Source organism: Triplophysa rosa, linkage group LG24 (genome assembly GCF_024868665.1).
Source record: "Triplophysa rosa linkage group LG24, Trosa_1v2, whole genome shotgun sequence".
Classification (NCBI taxonomy): domain Eukaryota; kingdom Metazoa; phylum Chordata; class Actinopteri; order Cypriniformes; family Nemacheilidae; genus Triplophysa; species Triplophysa rosa.
The window spans coordinates 2,991,025-3,016,547 of NC_079913.1; the positions used below are offsets into that span (position 1 = coordinate 2,991,025).

The window sequence follows — 25,523 nt, forward strand, 5'->3', positions numbered from 1 at the left end:
GCGAGCGTGACGTCAGCGCTTATTATGAAGGCGTCCACGTGCTCGCAACGATTAAAACATACAGATAGATAAAGATAAAGTAAAGGAAAAGTTTAAAATGGAAAAAACAAATGCTGTTTTAGAAGTTTTATGTAGAATGTTTTGATATGTCAAACCCACATTTTATATTCATTTAGTTTCATTTCAGTAAGAGAAAATGTAGGCTGCAGATTTTGGTGTCAAGATGGGCAAAGAAATAAATTGATGTTATAAAACACAAACAGAACTCTTACGAACAGCCTTAAATTTGTTGACTAAAAAGCTGCAGATAGTAGGCTAATACTCGTCCTGAGGTACACTTAAAGCAAGAGTCTTCTAAATATATTTATAACGATGCCTGTTTATTCTGCTTTTTACGAAAAAATCTTGCCATTTTTACTCATCACAGGCATAAAATAACATATATGAGCCATGTTTATTTTTTAGAATGAGTAACATGTATCGCATGCAAAACCTGAAAGAGCAATGCGGTGCATGTGCTTTTTAAAGCTTGCTTTACTGGCGCACATTTTCCATTTTCGTTGTTGAGTAAAACACTTTTAATGGAAGCTTTTCTTGCGTGTTGGGGGTTTCCAATGATATTACATTATCATATGAATCTAGAATGAAACCTGTAAAATGAGTCAGATAAACCATTTTGCACTTTCGATAAAATACCACCAGATGGCACCAGTTTCCTGTTTATACAGAAGTATTTCCCACACGGAAATGTTGCGATCGTTTCATTATCATTCATTTTGAAGAGCTCACGTTTTACATGTAAATTTAAACTCACAGGATATATTTTGAATCAAATAATAAACACATTGAATATATATTTTAAATGCATTTATACTTAATGTAGAACTCGATGAGAATTGTCTTATTATTTTCTAAGAACTCATACAGGGTTTCACACATCATGACCGACAGAGGGCACCACCAGCATCAAATACGCATTGCATTCAAACAGCAGATGGTGCTGAAACCAGGGTATATACAGGAATCATGGAGCTAAATTGAACAAAAAGACGATCTAACGTGCTTTGCATAAAACATTAAGCAATTTATGGCATTGTATAATGACTATATAATAAGATTATTAAAAACGCTTTAAAAGGTTATATGTTGCACAGCCCTAGTGTGCCTCCAAGCAAAAGACAATGACTCCAGTTTTCATTCATGTTATTAAAGTAAAAAAAAACATTTCTCATGCATTTATTTTCTTATTTGGCAGATGATGTGATGATCAACTTCCCAGCAAGCACCAGGGAGAAGATGGGAGGGGATTTTTTCCCCCCCGAGTTGTTAAATTTTCCTTTTCTTAAGAAAAGCTTCAAAATGTTTTGATGAATAAAAATAATTCTTTAGCCATTGTTTTGTTTTCTATTAGATGAAATAGTCGTTTATTAGCTGTCTAATTGATAACTTGCATTTCCCCATTACTCAACTTTTTAAGGACCTTAATTTTCTCTTAATTTATTTATCAACTTTTGTTACTTTTTAAGGCCCCGCGGACACCTTGTAAAACACTTTCTACATTCAGCTATTCATTAAACAGGACGTGAAGGAATTTAGAAATATAAATTATTTTGCTTAATCCGTGTTGTCAAACCAATTAGGTCTCAGTCAGAGGTGTCTTATTTTCATTATTTTTGGCATTATGAATAAACTTCGTCCATAGTACCAGAAAAAAAACATAACATAAAATGACACAAACATAAAATGAGTATCAGTAGATGGTTGAGAATGAAATCAGTATTCACAGTGAGTTTCGTACAGTTTGGTAGACAGGAGATTAGGAAAGAGAATTCATATGATCAGAGATGCTTGATTTATTTTGAGAGATGATGTTAACATGAGTTAGTGGAGATATTTCCCACATATTAAACTATTTAAAATTGTTATATTCATCTACTTTAAAAAAATACTACTGTACTGTTATCCATTAGATAAAACAATAATTGATTGCCTTCATGGTCTTGATAAATGCTCTTATTTGAATAAAAGCGTCTGCTAAATGAATAAATGCAAATGTTGTCCTCCACCAGATTGTAAAGAAAACTGTTAATATCCATCTTATGAAGCACAGGAAGCGCTCTAGACAAGAGAAAGTCCAAACCGCATTATATGTAAGAACAACATTTATTTCACATGATATAAAACAGATGAAATATGAACATTTTGCATATTGACTCTGATACATAACCTCTTATGGTTCTCCGTTCTGCTCATTGTATGATGTACACTATATACACCATGAATTGTACAGTTTATACATCAAAGTTAAACACCAAAACCCTGCTTATTGCTGTTTTTGAACTGTAAAACCATTACCACTCGTGTGCTATTCTCCTCTAGGTTTTGACGCTTAAAAAGCGCTCGAGCGCAAACTAAAGCAAATCTCTGTAATACTCGTCTTTAAAACTGTAATACTCTTACTCATCTCTCTATTTAAATATATCTCAGCCATAGAAAAATAAAACGTAAGCTGGAACATTCATGAGTGTGTCGGAAAACAGTGTGGAGGCTATTGCAGACTATATATCCATACAAATCATTTACAAATCCCGTCCGTCGGCAGCAGTACCGTGGCACCTTAGTGAAATTTTCTCTTGTACATCGTTTATACACGGATCGTTTGATATCAACCGAGTAAAAAAGAATCAATGGGAGTTACAGTGCAAAAGATATGAGTACTTATAATCGCATCGACCAACACTGGGTACAACTGGGAGCCATCGATTAAAATTGATATAAAACAAGCAAACAATGAACACAACCCTTACACTGCTTGAATAAAATGTTTATCTGTTGAAGCATCTGGGTGCCGTAATGTACATTTACGAGGGTTCAGCACCTTAAACTCCCGCATTCACACAGAACAGAATAAAACTCTGTGATCTAAAATATGCATCATAAAAACAAAGCCGTAATGGGAATATAAATAATCGTCAGTATAACTGTAGCGCTTTTCCTTGGATTGTGGTTGCAAACTGGATTGTGGTGAACTAAGGCCTGGATGATCTGTATTGGTCAGCTGATGCAGGAGTGGGCAGTACTTCCTGTCTGCCATGACGTCCTGTCACATACTGGGGTTTACTGATGACAGTGAAGGGCTGGTGGACAAAAAAACAAATACTGTCATGTTTCCAAATACACATTAGCATAATACATAGAGTTCATATCATACGGTATATACGGCAGAATTATAACAGACATATGTTGCTTTTTTGCACATTATCCATTGAGCCAAACATATGCATATGTTTACAGTCAAAAGTGTTTGTTTTCCGCGTGTTTTCGTTGAATGGTTCATGTGTGTTTTGCAGAGCTGGACTATGAGATGCTCTCCTCATCTGGAACTTTCACCATCAAGAATGGCTCTTAATGACATGGTTAATTACTGAAGCTTCATGCTTGCTGGGACACTGTGATGCTAATGAATCCTGGTTGGGAGGCAAATTACTGCTTCATTTGTGAGAACCCTTATTTTTCCCCAGAGAAGAGGCCGATTACGGCATTCACACGCTCACTTCTGTTTATGATGCTGTGCACTGGTGCCAAACTCCTCAGAAAACTTCTGCAAGCTGCTATGAAATGCCCAGATGGGTTTTGTCAAGGACTTACTGAGATGAACATATAGGGATGCACAGACAGGAGATTTTTGGCCGATACTGAATTAACAAACAATTACTGGCCAATTTCTAATCTGATATAGATGTGTTTTCAGTTGATATATAGTTCTCCAAACACATTCACTTCTGTTAAATAAAGTGAAGTGTAGTGGGTGTGCTTAAAGTCATCTTACTCTTCCGCGTCTCCTCTCACACGCACATGAAGTGAGATCCGTCCGTCAGCTGAGGGGGAGAGGGTGGGGGCGGGGGAGAGGAGGAGGAGCTTGGAGACTGGGGCGGAGTTGACAGACTGTTCACTGCAAATCACACACAGCACGCCCGACACAAACAAGCTGTTAGTCACACGCGACAAGAGATCATGATCACGAGAAATAGATTCTTTTTGATGAAGACGGACTGAAGGTTATTATATTTATTACACAGCTACCTAACAAATCAATGAATAAAATGGATACAAATGTTCCAGTTGTTATCACTAGTTTTCATGAATTGCTGTATACAATACATTAATAGAACAACCACCTGAGCTTGATTTTTAAAAAGAATACCATCTACAAATCCTCATACTTTCTTCGTAAATATTCTTGATTCATAAACCATTGGCAGCCTTCACTACACACACAATGTTTCGTTTGATGTTAGTGTTACACAGGACGTGAGACGAGGTTTAATGAGAGCCGGGACGTTCAGCTCGCGCTCACCTGACATCAGCGTGCTGTGTTTGCTATTGGTCATCTCATTAAAGACGTCCTGCTCCGGACTGGCAGGTTTCTCATCCTCCTCCTCTTCATCTTCCTCTGTGCCCACACGTACCATGATGGCCTTCTGTAAACTGAGACACACAGGAGCACAGGATGAGCTTGTACACACATGACGTTACCAGTGTTGGGAGTAATGCGTTACAAAAGTAATGCATTAGAGTAACGTATTATTTTTTGCTGTAACGCAGTAGTGTAAGGCATTACTAATCAATTTTCAGTAATACTTTACTCAGTACATGTTCAGTAATGCTTGCGTTACAACAAACATTTCGCCCGCGAGACATTAACAAATCAAAAATCCCGCAAGTAAGTTCTATCTCCTGTTCGTGAATAGACTTCTGCGTGACTTCTGTTCTGCGTGACAAAGAGATGTACATGATTTTAAAACTAAAATAAAATCTTCTTTACGGTGTCGGTTCGACTGCATTTCTAAGACCTTGGAAACGCGGATTTAAGACATTTTAATGCTAATTAAGGCCTTATTTTGACATTATGGAATTTAAGACTTTTTAAGACATTTTAAGGATCCGCGGACACCCTGTTATTAGACTGCATGGATGGGCAGTGTTTCAAATACATCCATTTGAAATGCAAAATACTATTATTTTGTAATAGTATTTTGTATTTAAATGCATTTAATCTAGTATTTTTTTGTATTTATTTGTGTATAGCCTTGTTAATTCAAGAAATCAGCAGTCTAAAGAGGTTGATTGACAAAAAGTATTTTGTATTTTGAAAATACAAAAATTCAAAGACTTATTTTAGAATGTTAAGTTCTACTTCTGTAGTGATTTTGGTAAAAGTAACTCAAAAGTATACAGGAGTCATGTAACGTATTACAATTCTGAGACAGTAATATTGTAAGGTAAGGGATTACTTTTAAATAACAGTAACAAGTAATCTATAATGTATTACAGTTTGGAAGTAACTTGCACAACACTGGACGTTACTGATGTCGGGAAGAGCTGTACCTGTTCTGAGTGGCCAGAGTCCTTTGGTTCTCCACCGGTGATGGGCGTTTAGGTCCTGTTTCCTCCTCGTTCAGCATGGGTTTAGGACTTGGGCTCTTGAGTAACGACTCTTTGATCGAGTTTGTCCGGAAGATGTCTGGTTTCTTCTGTACAGAGATGGCGATGATCAGAAATAAACCTGAACGTATTCTAATCATTCAGTTCATGTTATGTTAATGTGTTGTCCGTTTGTACCTTAATCTCTGGTTTGACCTTCTTCGGTTGTATGTCTTTAGCAGTCGCGCAGTTTTCCTCGGGGTCGGCCTGTTTTGTCAGCGGCTCGTGTTCTGTTAGCGACACGTCTCTGCGGTCGTCCGGTTCGTCCGGCGAGAGCGACGGGCTCTTCTTACGCATCTGCAAGAACAAACTTCTCATTAAAACACTCTGGTCTCCGCTCAAGACTCTGACAGATGCTCATTTCTGAAGAGCGGCAGGAAAGCGGTCGGCCAGTAACACTGCTGTGGGGAATAATGATGACTCAGCGCCGTTGAATTACAGCGCCGTCTGACACAAACCTCTTATGGCAGAGTGGCTTTATGGGAGGAAGAGCCCCGCGGAGCAGCTGTGCGTGACACAAGCGGCTTTTACAGAAACTCGGTTATTCAGCTCCACGTCACGGGTTACTGAAGACCGACGGGCGACAGTTTCGGTGGATCCGCTGTGAGCTTCATGAGTTATTCAAGTCCTGTGGTCACCTGAGCATGTCTGCTGTATTGTTCGACAGTCAGGTCGTGATCTTACGTTTAGCAGACAAAATCACAGCCAATCAGAATATATTTGATGTTCTAAATCCAGCCACATGACACACGTCCAACAAACAGGATTTCGTTGCGCTTGGGGCTTTCCGGCAACCCAGTGAACCCCAGATGAAGTGTGTGATGGATGTTGACAGGTGCAGGTACCTGTAGTGTATAGTAAGGGTTATCTCTAGTGAAGGAGAGGCTACGAGACAGCGAGCCGTCCTCCCGTCTTCTCTCCCGCAGCGCCCCCTGCTGGTGTCGTCTGATTCGTTCCATTTGTTCCTCGACGCTCATGCGAGTGCGACCCACCTCTAGCGCACCGGTCATGTTGTCGACTGCGCTGCGGGGACGGTCCTGCTGCTGGTGAGACTGCAACATTGAAACATTTGATTTTATTCATGCAGACTGCAAAAAAGCATGCAAGTAGAAAGCTATTATAGCTATGCACGTACTGTTCTGGGATCAGGTTTCTTGCTCTTCCTCAAGGTTACGTAAGAGGCAATAGTGGAGGATTCAGGCATGGGTGATTTGGTTCTTGGGCTCACAACACCGACAGGATAAACTATACCTGATATCAGAGAGAGAGAGAGTCAACGGTAGGTCAGGTTTGAGAGTCTGGGTTCAGATGTGATGATGTTTGGTACCTTTGGTAAAGCTGGCCGGCTCTTTCTCTACAGTCTGTTCTGATTTGTCTTCTCCGTTACTCTCGTCCACCTCTGCCACCGTGGTCAGCTCGGGCTCACTTTTATACAGCCGGTAATCTGGACCCTAGAGAGCAGAGATTACACTTTATTTACACTACAACACTGGAGTTATCAGTGCTGACATTGAATGATGTTCATGACCATGAATTAAATGTCAAAATGGAAATGAGTCAAAGGCACAAAAGAATGAGGTACATGCTGCGTCTGTTTGTCTTTATCTAATGAATGTTTTGCAGGGATGTTGATGGAGTGGTGCTATGCAATAAAAATAAACACTAAGACGGCGAAAACCACATGAAAAATCCGTCGACTTTCCACTTACATAACAGTACAGTCAGCAAAACTAAATACACAAATAAAACTTTGGGACACGAACAAAAACAAACTTGAAACTAATGAAGGGTTTATAAAGCAACGACATCAGGTTAAATGAAAACGTTGGTGATGAATCGGGTGACAGGGTGGTGACGGGGACGGTACACAGCTGCCTCTTACGCTTTGGGCACAGTTTCGCTGGGCGGCCTTGCGGTCTTCCGGCCTGTGAGGGGTGGTACGGGGCGTGTGAGGCTGAGGCGGGCGCTCTCCCCCCTCATAAGAGTACGGGAGAGGAGGCCGGGGGGGCACGAGGTCTGGCTCCTACAGATCGCAAGACAACGGCAAAGTGAAGGCAGCTGCCATGGGCAACCTCATAATAAGGAATCGTGTGATGTAACCTCTGAATACAGGCGAGCGTTTGTTTTGCGGGTTTGAGATTGTGCGAGTGTGTAACATTCAGAAACACGAGGAGCGTTCACACTCACTTCACTTTTATGCAGGTTTGATAGAGGATTTGCTCCAGGAAAACCTACAAAAAAAAAGAAATGTACACATTCATATCCAAGAAATAAAATCACTTGGTTTTTTTTGAAGCAGATGAACCAAAACTTTATAAATATCCACTGTATAGAACGTGTCTGTGTGAGTTTTCTTACTGGGTTCAGTTGTTTTCTTGGGTTTGTTTTTGCTCAGCGCCTCGATCACATCCTGGATCCTCCACAGCTCCTTCTGGATCTGAACGTGTTTTTGGCTGGGAGGCTCCGTCTAAACACACGCAAATACCCAAATAAATGTTTGTGTTGTTACATACTATTTCGACACAGTCTCCAGCATGTAGTGTGTAGTATGCATGTATATGTGAGTTGAATGATGTCACCTGTGGACTCCCGAGAGCCTCTAGTTGCTCCAGCAGGTTACTCTTAGCCAGAGCGACGTCAGCCTCCAGTCGATCAAACTCTCTGCAGCTGCGCTCCACTTCCTGTGAACATCACAGCTTTTAGAGAGAGCCCGCCAAACACTTCATCACCGCCTGTGCGTGTGTGTGTATGTGTGTGACGTACAGCGGTGACGCGTGACACCTCTCTGCACGTGCTCAGCAAGCCGCTCTGCAGTACATCTCTCTGCTGAATGACGCTCTGGACGGCCGATGGATTCTCAGCGCTCATCTCGATCTCCTGACTGGCTGACAGCAGAGCAGTCTCCAGTGTGTGCTATAAACAAACACAAGCAAAAACATCACGCACCAAAACACAACAATAACACTGCACATACTCACAACGTGCCTAACAAACACACTCTTACACACACACACTTTTATAAATGATACATTCTCCCACCTTTTCTCGATGGAGCTGCTGTAATTTTTCTTCTTGAGTTCTCACGACTTTGTCCTGCTCACAAAGTCGACTTAACTTCGCCTGAAACAACGGAAAAGTCACGATCATATCCATAAACAGTCTGATCAATAGCGTTGACACTTTATAGTAACAGTTCATGACTGGCGGCTAATGAACAGCAATCATTCAGCAGACGGCTCGAAATGCTTTGCTCTCACACAGATGAACTTATTCTCACTGCTGCGCCTTCAGACCACAATCAAACATTGAAAACATTTCAATTCCAATTCAGTTCCACCAAGTTACATTTCTATTCATGCATCTAGAAGTTGCTAACATCATCTTTAAAAACAACATCTCTTCATCTTTTGTGCAGCTAGAGACTGTTAGGTAAAAAAAGAAAGCGTTAAATAGCAAGATAAAGGTAAACGTACATCAATATCAAGTTCCTCTGGTCTGTATGAGTAGGAGGTTTCTCTGAACTCTTCGGGACTCATCTGCTGGAATGACAGGACATTACATGAATATATTATATAATACACTGTACAGTGTTATATATGCAGGACTACAGTGTGCTTTGAGCGTAAACCTGTGTTTTGAACATGAAGCGATGGAGCAAGCAACATGAATCAGCTCGAGCTTTTTCAACAACACTTGAGACAGCAGTTTGTATGATTATTGCTTCACATTCATGACATTATGAAATATTCGTCCTTTGATTGCCGTTCATGACGTTTATAGGGTATCAAAACAGATTTATTATAAAACAATCATTTAAATAAACTCCAGTGGACTGAACAGAACTACTGACATGATATAAATACACAGAACGACTGTACACAATGTTACCAGACGATACACAATAACATGCAAACTGCATCCACGCCGTTTCGAGAAAGTAAATGGGAAAATCTGATGGAAATTATGAGTCTCTTGCTTCACACACACACAAAGTTTACTATCTCATTGAACTACAGGTGCTTTAACACCATCTGCTACTAAAAGAATCACAAATCTGTTAAACAGAGTTTGTACCAAACACAATCACAAAGACTGCTGTCAGACACCAGAGAGACAGACGCACACACACACGATTTTGGCAGAAATTAAAATAGCCAAGAACACAACATGTGCAGGTCTGTCACCTGGACGGCTTGTCAAAATGATCACGTTTCTGGGAAGAACAAAGTCAACATGATACGGTTTCATTTTCATAACGCAGACACTAGCTGTGTTTACATGGACACATGGGATTGAATTTAATCAGATTGTGCAATCTGAATGTAGCGTTTACATGAAAGGTAAATGAAGTGATCTGACTGATGTACGTGTTTACATGACAAGTTTATAATCCCATATAATCTGCTGACATGCGCACGCTGCACAAGTGTTCACCTAAATACCCACTAAAACAGTGTTTAAAGCACATGTTGTGTATATTTTATTTAACAAACGGCACGAAAAAAATGTACAGTTTATAAAGGCAGAGTAATGTCTCGTGCCAATGAAGTACGAGCACATCCAATGCGGGTTTACCATGGTAAAACCATGACAAAAGTACCAAGAGCATCTGCAGGCAAACAATAATTGAATAAATGTTTAGCAACAGCCAATACCGAATTTGAGAAGTGATAATATGCGGATTCATATATCAGCATTAACAGTAAACGGAGACGGGCGCGGTGGACGCGGGTATCATTATAATATTCACACAAACGGCTACTCAAACAATGTTGTAAGCACAGATGTGTTTATTTTATGTCACAGACACCAGCATAATAATAATGTACAATTCATAAACGCAAAATAACGTCTACATATCAATGAAGCAAGGTCGTTACAGCTACCATGGTAAAAACAGTTACATGAAATTTTATGATTAGATATTTTAGCCTACAGTATGTTTGTACATCTGCAAATGTATCGTGTTTTAAAAAGGAACTGAGAAATAAAAACTTAAAAACTCACTCCAGGGAAGTTTAGCAACAGCTGCTCCGTTCCGTGCGTCATACGCCCTTACGTCTGTACGAGCCAGCGTCGTCATCGCACATGCGCACAACTTCCTACTTCGGTTTTTAATCTGATCAAGTGTTTACATGTCCTGTCAAGCGGATTTCAATCGGCTTGGGCATTTTTAATCTGATCGACGTGTTTATAAGGAGCGTTTTCATTCGGATTGGATTTTTAATCGGATTACACTGGTCCATGTAAACGCAGCTAGTGAAACAGAATATTGAAAAGTGAGGCAGGACTGGATTATAAATATCAGACATTGACTGGACTGTGATGATCAGAACAGAGCGTTGAAAATGACAGAGCTTGGTCACATTAAGAGAAGCAGAAAATCATTCAGATGAAGAGGAATCAGATTGTGAAATAATTGGCAATGATACCAGGAACATGAAAGAACTCTCGTCAAATCTGATTTCATGTTGACCAAGCATCTATTTGTTCTCCACGGATTCTGTTCTAGGTAAACATTCAATTTCAACTCTTCACTTTAAACATTTTCTCATCTGTCTCACGCACGCACACACTCCTGCTTTCAATCAATTTACTAAAAGTAAATTCTTACACATATTAAAAAGACAAATACCAAAAAAAGTAGAAAATATAAACCTATACAATAAGAAGGGTGCAGAAATGTCTGATAAATACAATTATGCTAAAATGAAATCACTTTTGGGCCAGAACAAAACATCTGATGGGCAAGTACAAATGTGAATCTGACTACAATCACTCTTTTGCAAATACTGTACAGAAATCCTTATTCGTCTGTATCAAATCAACCCTAACACACTTCTTTATAAAGAACACACAGCGGACAGCACACACTCCGTCAACACATGAATGCTGGCGTGATGGATGAAGTCATTGCTAATGAGCGACACATTAGCACCAGCGGCCCGCTGGATTTACTCAAGCCATGCCAACACCAGATTCACTCTCAAAACAAAAAACAACAACAACAACGAAGACCAATGGAATGTGCGGGAAACAAAACCGTCACGGGATGGGCGCGTGAGGGGGTGGAGCTTCCAGGTGGAGGAACAAAGAGGCGGACCCATGACACGAGGGGGAGGAGCATAACCATGTGTTCCAAACCCTTACTTGCTGGTAGAGCTGCGGCCTCGGCGCCGAGTTCTCAATCATAGTGTGAATCATGAAGATTACAGGCTCACTTTCTTTCATCTAATACATGAGGAGGAGGAGGAGTTAGAGCTATTATCAGAGCACAGCATCATGCACGCTGACTGTTTGGTTTTCTGTTCCAGGATAGTGAAGGCACACTTTAGCAGAACGATAAAATATTAAAAGAGACGATAAACACTTTCTTGGTTCTGTCACGAGAATTTTCAAGAGAGGAGACAAAAGCAGAAATGTCAAAACATCCGAATGTCCAGCAAGATCAGGTGTATTTGAGAGATCAACAGTGTTTACTGAAATCACCATCATTACAAGACATTATTTATTGTGTTGTCTGATACAACAATAATAGGAATCAATTTTGTATTAATATCAGTTAATGTGCCAGTCTATTACTTCGACATTAGTAGCGCTGTTTTAAAGGGACAGTTCACCCAAAAATGAAAATTCTTTCATCATTTATTCACCCTCTGGTCATTTCAAACTGGAGTTTATTTCTTCTGCAGAACACAAAGAAGATATTTTGAAGAACGTTGGTAACCAAACAACATTGAACCCCACAAAACCATCGAGACATTTCTCAAAATACCTTATTTTGTTTTGCTAAATAAATGATGACAGAATTCTTTTTTTTTGTCTGAACTATCCCTCTAAGGGACATAATGTGTTTTTAACAGACATAGATTTGAGTACTTCTTCAAAACTAAGAAATATAAGGTAAGGTACACTGAACTCTAAACCTGAAAAAAGCACAATGACAGAGAGAAAGGCTGAGTTTGACCTGTGCTAGAACGAAAGCCATAGAAATAAGAGGCGACCGGTGAGTGAGAGACAGGAAGTGAGAAACAGGAAAGGCCCTCACCTGACTGTCCAGGTACATGAGGTTCCTCTGTAGGTGATGGGAAAGAATGTCACTCTAGAGAAGCCGAGAGAGAGAGAGAGAGAGAAGAAGAGACGAGAGCAGTGAGCGACGCTGTGGAGATAAGAGCATCAGAGGAGGAGAGGTGCACGACGACTACAGAAGCCATTCAATGCTGTCAACAACCGCAACTAAAATCTGACTTTACAGCAAAGCTCCTCCATCATGCACATCTATAGGGCTGAGTAATGACTTCACCTGTTTCACATGTATTCTGACTTGTTCACCCAAATATGAATATTCATATGTCATCCCAGAAGTAAAATCTGTCCTGACTTTATGGCCAAATATTGCACTCAAAATGTTAATAGAGAACCATTAAGATTTCAAGTTATTCACATGTTGTCATATTCAGGATCTTTTTATGTCATCTGTCTCTTGGTTCTGTAAAATTCTTATGACTTTAGTGCCAATATGTCTTTGTTTTAGTTTTAATTTTGCTAGGCAAGTTCACTAAAAGGACATCATATTTATCTGGATTCTAGAATGGCATGAACGTGTTATTTTTTTTGGGTGAACTAATCTTTTAACAAGGGTCGGGTTTACTTTATATAGAAATTGATTTGTTTCAATATATTTTTCACTGTTACAGACTAACAAAAAGTTAATATAACGCAACAACTCGGAGAATGAGATCTGTGCAGAGCAAATAAAAGCATGGACCATAGGTCAGCAACAAATAAAATAATGAGCAAATATTCATACATGATTTTTACCCAGCCCTATACTTCAATAAGCCAAACGCAGCAAGCCAAATAAGCACATCAGAATAAAAGCAAAACCTGCATAAACCAAGAAAAACTAAACACCTGAGGATCATGTTCTTTAAACCGCGTCACTACATTCATGCTACAAACGCTGAAAACATGATCTCTGATCTACAGGGCTGAAGGGATTTCTAAATGTTAGTGGACAGAAAGAGATACTTGTCCTAAATCTTAGCATCAATCCACAACAGCATGCGGCAGCAATGAGGAACAAAAAACACCAAAATATGTAATAAAAGGGGCGGGATTGAGGGAGTGGGCAGGGTTTAGCGGGGTACTGAGATGCCCTTGACTCGGGGGTGCACGGGTAAGCAACACGCGTGATCCGGCTGACCTTTGGGTTGGCGGCGTCGAGGTTTAGCTGCATGAGTTGGGCGAGCGTGTGCTCGCGGAGGCTGTTAAGCTCCGCCTGCTGCCGGCGCAGTTTGATGAGCAGAAGGGTGAGTTCTTCCGGCTGCAGCGGGGACACAAGCGTTAGTTCGGCCCGTGACAGGGGGATAGGACGGGTTACAGGGGACTGAACCGAGGCCGTTTGCTTTGTGTTACTCTTGCATTTTGAAACCATTCTTCATGTGGGTATTATTTGGTTAGATGACTGACTTTTGGGATATGTTGGCATGAACCTGGAGTGTTTACTGACTAAACGTGACTTACAAAAGCTTTAAACTATATGAGATGAAAACTCCTGCTAAACAAATAAGCCACATTTGAAGAACAGGAGGACCGTTGTGTTGAAGGTTTGCTTGTCATTTTGGGCCTTAACACTCCAAATAAAAGATATTATTAAAAAATAAAGAGGGTTAAATCATGTCTGGAACATAGACAGAGACACTGTTATTAAAATCGAAACGGTTAATTCGCTAAATTGAATTCAATGCACTGTTAACCAAACAGATTTCATAAGAGGTACCAGCAATAATAAGTAAAGTACATGTGGGGGAATGAACTCTTAATATTTCATTAGATGACCGCAGGCTTTTTTATTAAAACGTTCTAGCTCTGAAGCAGCTCAGACATTATGTGTCAATAAACAGCTAAAACAGAAAGACTTCAGATCATCAGAACTGAAAATAATAATTATGGTTTAGTAAAAGCAGCTTTAACACGTTCACATCCATCTGTTTGAGGCGTTTAACACAAAAGAGAGTCATGAGAAGCATCAATAACCGATTGTTCTTACAGATAATAAATAACCAGAAATGAGTCTATAAGAGACTATTGGTATGATGGATTAAAGCTCATTTGTATGGCAGTGTTTCACTCAGGACAGACGCCATATTACACTATGACATATTGCACAAATGAAAACAAGGTTGTAAGGGAAAGAGAGACATTTTAATTTTTGTCTAAAAAAAATATTGTTTCATTCGCCGTGTTAGCTACACAACAGAATCATCAATTGAAAAGAACATTCTCATATTCCTCACAGCTCTGTTTACCTTTCAAATTAAATATTCAGTCTCCCCGACTACGGTCCATTGAAATGCATTTAACCCTTTGTTTATTTAATTATAAACATTCTGAACCTTCAGTCCAGACTAAAGTTAAATATGATGTTCCCAGCAGTTTAATCTGAAAGGAAAAGTCAGAAACTGAAAGGAAGGTTACTGGTGGAGAGCAGAGTGAGTGAGTGAGTGAGTGAGTGAGTGAGTGAGTGAGTGGGTGAGTGGGTGAGTGAGTGAGTGAGTGAGTGAGTGAGTGAGTGAGTGAGTGAGTGAGTGAGTGAGTGAGTGAGTGAGAGAGTGAGTGAGTGGGTGAGTGAGTGAGTGAGTGAGTGAGTGAGTGAGTGAGTGAGTGAGTGAGTGAGTGAGTGAGTGAGTGAGTGAGTGAGTGAGTGAGTGAGTGAGTGAGTGAGTGAGTGAGTGAGTGAGTGAGTGAGTGAGTGAGTGAGTGAGTGAGTGAGTGAGTGAGTGAGTGAGTGAGTGAGTGAGTGAGTGAGTGAGTGAGTGAGTGAGTGAGTGAGTGAGTGAGTGAGTGAGTGAGTGAGTGAGTGAGTGAGTGAGTGAGTGAGTGAGTGAGTGAGTGAGTGAGTGAGTGAGTGAGTGAGTGAGTGAGTGAGTGAGTGAGTGAGTGAGTGAGTGAGTGAGTGAGTGAGTGAGTGAGTGAGTGAGTGAGTGAGTGAGTGAGTGAGTGAGTGAGTGAGTGAGTGAGTGAGTGAGTGAGTGAGTGAGTGAGTGAGTGAGTGAGTGAGTGAGTGAGTGAGTGAGTGAGTGAGTGAGTGAGTGAGTGAGTGAGTGAGTGAGTGAGTGAGTGAGTGAGTGAGTGAGTGAGTGAGTGAGTGAGTGAGTGAGTGAGTGAGTGAGTGAGTGAGTGAGTGAGTGAGTGAGTGAGTGAGTGAGTGAGTGAGTGAGTGAGTGAGTGAGTGAGTGAGTGAGTGAGTGAGTGAGTGAGTGAGTGAGTGAGTGAGTGAGTGAGTGAGTGAGTGAGTGAGTGAGTGAGTGAGTGAGTGAGTGAGTGAGTGAGTGAGTGAGTGAGTGAGTGAGTGAGTGAGTGAGTGAGTGAGTGAGTGAGTGAGTGAGTGAGTGAGTGAGTGAGTGAGTGAGTGAGTGAGTGAGTGAGTGAGTGAGTGAGTGAGTGAGTGAGTGAGTGAGTGAGTGAGTGAGTGAGTGAGTGAGTGAGTGAGTGAGTGAGTGAGTGAGTGAGTGAGTGAGTGAGTGAGTGAGTGAGTGAGTGAGTGAGTGAGTGAGTGAGTGAGTGAGTGAGTGAGTGAGTGAGTGAGTGAGTGAGTGAGTGAGTGAGTGAGTGAGTGAGTGAGTGAGTGAGTGAGTGAGTGAGTGAGTGAGTGAGTGAGTGAGAGAGGGTGAGAGAGGGTGAGAGAGAGAGAGAGAGAGAGAAAGCGTACCGTTTTGCCCTGCAGTGACTGCGCAGTGATGCTCTGCGCTGGAGGCGGAGCTCTGCGTTCAGGAGCATATGAATACTGACAGAGAGAAGATGAAAGCAGGTGAGTACTGCAGAGCAATAAAGATCATCCAAACAACCAATCAGGTCAAGAGCGGAGAAGAGAAGACACTTAAAAAGAATAAAAGTGATTGAAAATAAAAACATTAACAAAAAAACGTTTTTTTGAACTAAGCTAAAGGGTGCGTCTGTGCATGCTTGCTTGAAAAGTGGATTTATTTGATCTCAAACCTTTCGACCAATACATTTCTGTCACTTCACGATTTAAGGGTTTTTAATGGATTAAGGATTTAAAGGATTATTCAAAATCATTTTAAGGAGAGTGAACACTAGCCACCATTTAAAGCTTACAAAATATTTTAAGGCTAAAAAATTTACATTCTCTAAGAAAATAAATAACTAAAAGAGTAATAAATAACAATTCTGCTTGTTAGTCTCTATGCTTTAAATCAAGCTTTTAGTCACCATACTAGAATAATGTCATGTTAACATACTATACAAATTAAAACCATAAAAACATTACCGACGAAATCAAATAAATAAATAGAAAGAACTAAAATAAAAACATATGCTTTTCCCATTTTACCTTGGACAGGTGCTGTCGTTGCCGTCGTTCTAGAGTCACGTCCCCACGAAACACCGGCGAGGACACTTCAGAGCGGGTGTCCGGGTTAAGAGGTCGATTCGGGGAGAAGGTGTGATAGCCAGCCAGGGATCCGTGTGAAGGGGAAGTGGGGATAGACTCTGCAATCTGTCCCAGTGCTTTGGGGCAGGGCAGCGTCCCGTACCCGATTCGACTGTGTGCCTGCCTCTGCTGCCACTCATACAGCTGCCACATGGTGTCGTCCCGGATGGAGCGGCGCTTCTCCGTTGTGGAGGGCAACAGGGCGCGGTCGTAAACTGACCCCGTCACGCTACAGATACTGTCTGGTCGCAGCATGTTGCGCGGGAGCGTGCGGTAACCCTCGGGATACCGCGGAACCACCTGCGGCCGGTGGCTGGGCATGTTCCTGGGCAGCGTCTGGTAGGAGGTGATGCTGGAAGACACAGAGAGATTAGAAACTCTAATCTGTGAGATTTCTGCCTCTTTGTCTCAAGAGAAATATCTGAGATGCACTCAGATCATCACAGAATCTGCTTATAGTTTAGAAAGAAAGCTTCTGATGGGCATAAAAAGACAAAAAGACATACAAATATTGAGGCTGCAGAAGTCAACACAAGCAGAGACGCTGCACCAAACACCTTTTGATAATCAGTATTTTAAACAACATGAACGCACACAGCCGTTCGTCTCCTCGCTCGCCCTCTCGCTTCTCTCCCCGCGCTGACAGCCGCTCTGATTCACTTTCAGACGAATTTCTGTGGTGCTGTGGAGCACAAAACTCCATGACTTATTCATCTGAGGAGAGCAGGTGGAGAAGAGAAGCGCAAACACGCGTCCTCCAGCTACTTCGCTAAACAGAGGATGGCACCTGACAGCGATACGTGACTCCTACATAATAAACCTCCTCCGCCCGGGCCGACCGAGAAACTGAGAGCAAGCAGAGGTAAAAATATCTGCTGGGTCATGATAAAGAGCTCAGAGAGGAACATCGCCTGCAGACCGAGAGAGATGCTGAAGAGGGATGTGTCCGGGACGTGTGGGAGAGAATATGCTGAATTCTGCCTGAACTGCAGCACGGTTGCGTCATTCTCACTTACACAATATTCACGATCACGATATTTCTTGAAATGAAAATAAATGAAATTAATGTGTGCAGACAGGCGTCCTCACCTCCTGGTGTCATCGTCTGGTGTTCGTGTACGTTGCGTCCGGACCCAGTGCTCCAGCTGCTGCATTGAGTTTGTTCTGCTCAGGGTTCTCTCCGGTTCTACGGGTTGGGGCGGTACGGCGGTCCTTTGGGGTAGCGTGCTGCTTACATCCGCGGGGCTTCGATCTCCTCCTCGTTCCCCGGAGCCGTTGACCTGCGGCGGCCTGTACTGAGCGTTCTGGAGTTGTCTGGACGAGGACACGGCCGCAGCGATGGCCGCCGCTTGTGCGGGCTGAAGCTTGATGCTGTTGATCTTAGTGAGCGGCCGCTCCAAAGTGCCTTCTTTCTGGAATCCGTACTTCTCACCCTCACGTGGAGGCGGAACAGGTTTTTCCATCTCTTTCGGCTGGGCGTGTTTATCTCCCTCCCGTTGGAGCGGGTACCTTCCGTCCTTCTGCAGCATCTTCTCGCCCTCTTTGTCGTCCCTCTGAAGCGTGTACTTCTCTCCGTCCTTGTGCACCGTGTACTTATGTCCATCCTTCTGCAGTAAATACTTGTCTCCTTCTTTGTGAAGGGCGTATTTCTCTCCGTCCTTCTCAAGCATGTACCGGTCTCCGTCCTTCTGCAGCGCCAGTCTTTGAGCGTCTATCTGGAGAGTGTAGTTGTCGCCGTCCGCCTGTACGATACCTCTGCTCTCTTTCTCTTTCTGGATGCAGGCCTGCTTCTCTAAAGCTTTCTGCTTCTTCTCCTCATGGCGATGAGTCTCGCGGTTTCTCTCGTTGTTTTGGATCTCGGGTCGGGTCAGGACTCTGTGATTCAACATGTTGTTCATCTCCTGAGTGCTGCGTGGCTCCATCTTTACCTTCTCAAGCCTGCTGAAAAGAAAAGAAACACAAGACAGGAGAGATGTAGTTTTAGACATTTATATCAAACTTATACTTTCTTCTGATCTTCTTAATCTTCACATGTGTTCAATTGTTCATGTTCAACTGCATTTATCATTTGTGCCTTTATGAATCGTAACTGGTTCTCATGTGTCACGTGACTGCTCTTGTTGATGTCAAATCCTAATGTGACTTGTTTTGAAACATGAGGTTGAATAAATAATAAAAAGTAAATATATTTTAGAAAAACTATTCCTTTACAGAAATTAGGCACAAAACACTGGAGAGTCTTCACCTGTGGTTCTAGACAAGCACAAATAAACATTATAACAACTAAAGAAAGGTTGTGTTGAATCTAAGCTTACACTTCTGTATAAACACACACACAGACATATTTAAATATATGTTTCTCTGAAAGCGCAGGCTTTCACTATAACAACACACTAAACCATATAATAACACCACAATAAATGGACATGTTAACAAAAGATGCGCCTTTAAAGCCCAACATGTTTTTCTCCACTTATCCCCCAACAACTGTGTTTTTGATGTTTGAAAAGAGCATTTCATTTATTTTTATTCACAGCTGTGATGTTGTGTTGTTCAAAAGCAATTTCAGCCTTAACATTCCTAGACTTCGGTGATTGTGCGTGTTGTTCAAAGAAAAAAAAAGCACTTAAACACACACACACACACACACACACACACACACACACACACACACACACACACACACACACACACATAAAGACACACACATCTCACGATATCTCATACAAATACACACACACAGACAGACACACACGCATACAAACGGGCTCAAAATCGTCCCTTGCATTTAGAAAGCTGTGAAAACTCTCGGCCTGTGAGATTCTCTTGAGGAAACAAGCTGAAGTATAGAAAGTAGGCTTTTCCTCAAAATAACTCGAGTGCAAGAGAACAACAGAGCAGAAGTGCTGCGATTCCTCTGAGACGAGTTAACAAAGCTCTCAGATACTGTATCTATTCAACAATCACATGCGATACATTCTGATGATGATTTTCTACGTACAGTACAGCAGCGTGGACCAGCAGGTGTCTTCCCTCTGAACCATTCTAAATGCCATCTTTAAAATCTACTCGACATTAATAATCACGATTCATGTTGTGAATCGATGGCCGATTTCTTACCTTCTGATGGGCTCCATGTGGACCAACGCCGCGTCTGTCATGACCTTCATCCATGACTCCATGTCTTTGGCTGTGTCAGTGCTGAAATAGTACGTCCGCATGTTCGGATGCGTCGCCTGGTTGCGATACACACAAAAGCAGCATGCGATTTTATCACTGCAGTTTCTTATTAAAACACAAAGTTGAAGTCCTTTGGAAAGATTTTATAACTGTCTAATAACTGTAAACACATTTTCATTACTGTTTCTGTACGTTTGATAGTGAAAATGATTTTCTGTGGTACCTAACAGCACGGTAGAGTTGAACATTAATTGAAGTTGAAATATGCCTTTAAGTGCCAAATCTCAAAGCTCAGCGTGTGAAGTCCAAATGATTTTAACTGCAGCCAAATGTTTGACCCTGAGCGGATGTCATCATTACTGTCCATCATAAGACCTGATTAAATTCAAAGACAAACTGCCTCGTGTGCTCGGCCTTCACCCTAAAACAACACTCTGTGTCCCAGAGAGAGACTAAATCTGTCTGGAGATGGAGGACTCATTGCACTTCTCTTCAAATAAATGAACCACAGGACAGCTTGAGTCGAGTAGTGCGAGCGCTCTGAGCAGATAGTTTAAGAACTACGTTTAACTACTGTATAACTTTATGTTTAACTACAGAACAAAATGAAAAACACAGATAGATTGAACACATTTGATTGTTACACACACACACACACACACGAGTCAAAGCTAAACTCAAATGTTACTTTTAAATCAGAAATGAAAAAGCAAATGTTTTCTACCTGAAATGTTTTATTTATTTTATTTTATGTGACTTGTTATTCTTTCTTTCAGTAAAGTTCTTTTAGTAAAATTATAATTAAAGATTTCAGGTTCAATAAACCGTTTCAACTTCTGTCAATACATCCACTCCATCTCTAAACCTTTCTCTTTGAATTCACACAGAACATTTACATAACAAAACGTGGCCACATTTCACAGATGTTGAATACAGACTCTGACCTTGAAGGCGTATTTTCTGCTTATATGATCGTCCACAGACAGCATCGAGATGTGGAAACTGGGTAGGAGAATACTGCCCAGGATTCCCTCTTCCTTCTCATCTGAAAACAAGAGACAAACGTATTTACATCAGCATTCTTTATGGTGAACACCTCCAAACAATAAACATTCGTCTGTTTACATCTCCGTCTGGACTCACAATTACAAGTATACTAGAAAACACCATCTGAAGACACAACTGGATGTTTGTTTCGGTTTTGGTGAACGTTCAAGCAGGGCTGATGGGAAAAATGGTAGCATCAGAGCGTGGAGAATCTGTCACAACGGCTTACCGACAAGAGTCAAACCGACTGAAGACTGTGTGATCTGTTACTATTACCATCATTTACCAAAACAGCAGAGAGAGAAATGTCTCATAAACCCAAGCACGTGCTTAACTTATCACAGACTTTATGCAATTCCTTTAGCAAAAAATCACATTTAAAATGGATTTCAAACTCTTGTCATCTGTCTGCCCATGAAAAACGTTGCCCACACAGGTCAGTTCGAATAAAAGTGACGCAATCTTTGAAAAGTTGCACGTCTATAACTTTTGTGTTCACAGACGACAAACACACTGAGTTCTGGACTGCTGTGAGCTGCTCAGATCTGTGAGACTCCAGCAAGATGTCAAGATGTTAAACAAAAGCCACCAGCGGCTCACAGCCCACCGCCGCAGTGAATGATCGACAGACGAACCCAAACAAACACAAACCAACAGAGATTTGGCAGAGAAAACTGAGATGAGGCCGTTTCATAGCCAGAGGAGAACGACAACCCAAATGTTCTGATCTGAAATTCTCGCAGTAGTCAAACTAAGAGCTTTGACATTTTGTCTTTACCAGAGTCTGAGAAAGAATGAAATCTGCACCACAAAATATAAGGCCTGTCCTTCAATAAACAACCCCAGTTATAATTTTTCCACTTTATAATAACACTATAATGAGAGTTTTTAATAACTGTGCTTAATACAACTCTGTATGAGAGCAGTGCAGTGTTGGCTTGCTCACCGGGAGACTGCATTTATTTATTTATTCATTTATTTATTAGATATTATTTATTATAATGATCTTGCTTGGTCTATAAACACCATGAACTGTGCTGTTTTTTACCTTTCTGTGTTTTTCTTATTTGCTCCTGTAAAGCTGCTTTGGAACAATGCACATTGTGAAAAGCGCTATATAAATAAAATTGAATTGAATTGAATTGTATGTCTCTAACAACACTTGATATTGTGAGAAACGTCTCAGTGTTTTTGTGTTCATTTAATGGAAGTCAATGGGGTTCAATGATGTTTGGTTATCAACATTCTTCAAAATATCTTCCTTTCGTGTACCTTCATTCAGGCTTGGAATGACAGAATTGTCATTTGTATGTGAACTACAAGATGATGTCATCTGAAAAGTAATTTCAGAGGCAGAGAAATATTTAACAGTGTGCGAAGTACCATCTCACACAGACAGGGGACGATAGTGGTCTTACCCTTTTCTAATTATAATGGAATTTTACCTACCCTATATCATTTACATCCACTCTCATTTACAGACACCAGACCTGCCCGTCCTGAGCAATATTCAGTACACAGAGAGAGAGAGGCAATGTGCAGTCGGTGCACGTCTCCTGTGTGCTTACAACACATCTCTCTTCTCCATCAGCCAATAAACAGCCTCGCCCCTCATGGGCCCAACCGTGAAAGTGAGATCTGATAGCACCCGCAGACTATTTAATTGCACAATTTATGGATATCTAACAACAGGAGACTTCAGAGGGCAGCGGGCCGACATTCAGTACCTGTCCAACATCACACCTTTGGGATCAGACGTCATTTAATTTACACGTCACTTTCTCCCTCACAGTACATTAGCACCAATCGATAAATTAGACGAAATGCAACTAGATTTTATGTCAGATTAATATAATCTTAATTTTAATTAATTGTGAGGTCTGAGTCTGAATTAACCTAAAAATTGAAGGCAGCTTTTGAAATTAACTAACGTTTTTAAGTTGAAATCGGTGAAATAGACTCACCTCTATAATAAAAGAGACACATGTCGGACAGCGTGAACCATCTCTTCTTCCACATCTTCATCCCAGTACTGTCCTGCAAGAGACACAGAGCACAACAAATGTCAAACAATCCATCCAACCAATCACAAGGCAGTATTTGTGCGTCAGAGCCCACCCACTGGGCAAGTCTCCGCAGACACCAGTTTGCCTTATGGCTTAATATTCCTAACAAAACAAAAAATCTGCTTCTGTTAATCCCTCACTTGCTTTTTGATACTGTCATCCGCGTTGCTGCTCATCTCCAGAGAATCATCTCTGCTTCACAAGCAGTTATTTCATTCCGGAGATGAATCACATTTTCATTCCTCCCCAGCACCAAACTGTTTGTTCGCATCGTGTACGCATGTAAATTTTAATTCAGACAACAAAGGCAGGCGGTTTGGCATGTGCTGTGGGAGCAGCTTTGATGGAGGATGTTTTGGGAAGAGGGTGGTCCTCCTCTGAAGTCGTGTTTTGGTGGATATGCTGTGTTTTCAAAGGAACGCTGGCGAAGCGATCACACACACAGAAGTAGGCAGCCGGATCACTGGCTTTGTGTGTTATTTCATTCTGACCTTCAGAAGAGACGGTTTTCAAATGATGCAAATGTTTTGTGGACTTGTGCATATAGTGCAGAAAAACACAGACTGAACTTCTGATGGATAAAATGTGATGTGCAGAGTAAAACGAATCTGAAAAAACATGCCTTCTGATTTTTAACAAAACTTTAATAACTTGGTTTTCATTCTCACATTTAGTAGAATGACATGTTGATTACAAATGTCACAGTCACTATAAAATCTACTTCATCTCTTTTCTCACTAATGAAATGTTTAGAAATGATAAATGGTGTTTACAATGTGAACAATAATATCCATCCAAAGCACAATTCCTTGTAAATAACAGAGAAAAAAACTCCTTGAGTTTTCCTTCAACAATCTTAAATAAAGAGATGACTCTTAATAAATGTCCAGGCAACCTTGTTAAGGAACTTTAACATTTTTATGACAATTTTTAATGGAAAATAAGTCACCATCTGCCTATTTATGAACAAAAAAACAAATATAACTCATCAGAGCTGTACAGTGTCGCACATGCTACGAAAAAATTGGTCTGTGCTAAGACTAAATTTAAAGTGTAGCACGTCAGCAATACAGTTTGGCAGACAGAGGCGCTTGTTTGTGTGAAGTGCGTTTGTCATTGTGCTTGTTCGTGTGCGAGGTTAACTAATGGCGCACCACTATTTTTATTTTCGTTTTTGCGATTAAAACTTGATTTCCGACTGCATCGAGTCCATTGATCTAGAGCCCTATGATCTGCGCGATGTGGGAATACATGGAAGGAATCACGAAAGCAGAATTCTACTATTTAAATATGTCCTCTGCTTGTTCTGCGTGTCTATGAGTGAATGAGCTGCACACTTTAACATGTTACAAGCGTGACACCCGTGGATTTGTCTGAATCTTACTATACATGGACATGAACACATGAACTTCATCCACAAAGTTGTTCTGAGTTTATTTTATGAGTATTCCACCGTTTGAGTGAAGCTACCTTCAAACACACAAGCGTCCTCGCGATAACCCTTCAAAATAAAAGTCTGGTTAATTTCAACCAGATGACAAAATATTTACTCGTAGTAAATTCACAAACTGTAGTAAACACTATAGTATACTTTAATATTTACTATAGTAAGGTTCTATCGCGATGCTGTAGTACACAAGAATTTTACTGCAGATTAATGTAGTATACTACAGTATTTTTATGGTCAAATGCATTTACTACTCTATAGTAAAGCATTGAAAATACAGAGCTCCAAAAAATTAAAAAGGCAAAAACGAATTTGTGAAAAACAAAAAATAATATGGCCCTATAATTTATCCATTTGTATAATGTTAATGTTTTTTATAGTTATAGTTAATGTTTAAATAGACTATAGTTAATAGTCTATTTATGTGATTACCTGCACTTGTGTTTTTAAAGATGATAACAGACGTAACTGTTTGGCCTGTGCTACAAAACTTTAAACCTCTGTAGCACGGTGCTATGTGCAAAAAAAGTTAACGTACAGCCGTATATTGTACTGCAGTCTTATTGTACTTACTGTAAATATAAAAACTGTTTCCAATAAGGACGTTTGATAGTAATGACAGCTTTAGAGAAAAACATTCCAAATAATGAGAAATATGTCACAATGATTCAAATTAAGCTTCATTTTCTTAATGCAAACTATAATTTCTTCTTGTTCTTTAAAGGGCGGTTTCACATAAGCACTTTTGTTGTGCACCCGGGTTCGATTAACGTCAGAGTTCAGTTCGTTTGGATGATGTGAACGCTGACTTCCGAACTCAGGTGCCCACCGCAAACTGTACACG

General features: G+C 40.8%; 1 protein-coding gene across 38 annotated transcripts in view; it reads right to left on the minus strand.

Moving 5' to 3' along the window:
* Window positions 1–2,129: 2,129 nt before the first annotated feature.
* plekha5 (pleckstrin homology domain containing, family A member 5) overlaps window positions 2,130–25,523 on the minus strand; it is a 90,004-nt gene continuing 66,610 nt past the window's right edge. For 9 of the 38 annotated variants that reach the window (XM_057324777.1, XM_057324780.1, XM_057324774.1 and 6 more), the window contains 24 exons: window positions 23,131–23,203; window positions 21,064–21,164; window positions 20,060–20,175; window positions 18,029–18,880; window positions 16,841–17,291; window positions 16,199–16,273; window positions 13,691–13,810; window positions 12,533–12,586; window positions 11,635–11,715; window positions 8,958–9,023; window positions 8,524–8,604; window positions 8,248–8,397; window positions 8,064–8,165; window positions 7,843–7,951; window positions 7,672–7,715; window positions 7,367–7,507; window positions 6,812–6,935; window positions 6,620–6,735; window positions 6,330–6,536; window positions 5,623–5,781; window positions 5,389–5,534; window positions 4,358–4,488; window positions 3,830–3,952; window positions 2,131–3,137 (listed from right to left, as the gene is read on the minus strand). In XM_057324777.1, the coding sequence (XP_057180760.1) occupies window positions 3,846–3,952; window positions 4,358–4,488; window positions 5,389–5,534; window positions 5,623–5,781; window positions 6,330–6,536; window positions 6,620–6,735; window positions 6,812–6,935; window positions 7,367–7,507; window positions 7,672–7,715; window positions 7,843–7,951; window positions 8,064–8,165; window positions 8,248–8,397; window positions 8,524–8,604; window positions 8,958–9,023; window positions 11,635–11,715; window positions 12,533–12,586; window positions 13,691–13,810; window positions 16,199–16,273; window positions 16,841–17,291; window positions 18,029–18,880; window positions 20,060–20,175; window positions 21,064–21,164; window positions 23,131–23,203 (3,606 nt within the window). In that variant the 3' untranslated portion in view covers window positions 2,131–3,137; window positions 3,830–3,845. Of the gene's footprint in view, window positions 3,138–3,829; window positions 3,953–4,357; window positions 4,489–5,388; window positions 5,535–5,622; window positions 5,782–6,329; window positions 6,537–6,619; window positions 6,736–6,811; window positions 6,936–7,366; window positions 7,508–7,671; window positions 7,716–7,842; window positions 7,952–8,063; window positions 8,166–8,247; window positions 8,398–8,523; window positions 8,605–8,957; window positions 9,024–11,634; window positions 11,716–12,532; window positions 12,587–13,690; window positions 13,811–16,198; window positions 16,274–16,840; window positions 17,292–18,028; window positions 18,881–20,059; window positions 20,176–21,063; window positions 21,165–23,130; window positions 23,204–25,523 lie in introns of all 38 variants that reach the window. The other 29 variants (XM_057324775.1, XM_057324781.1, XM_057324778.1 and 26 more) reach the window with 28 other exon arrangements.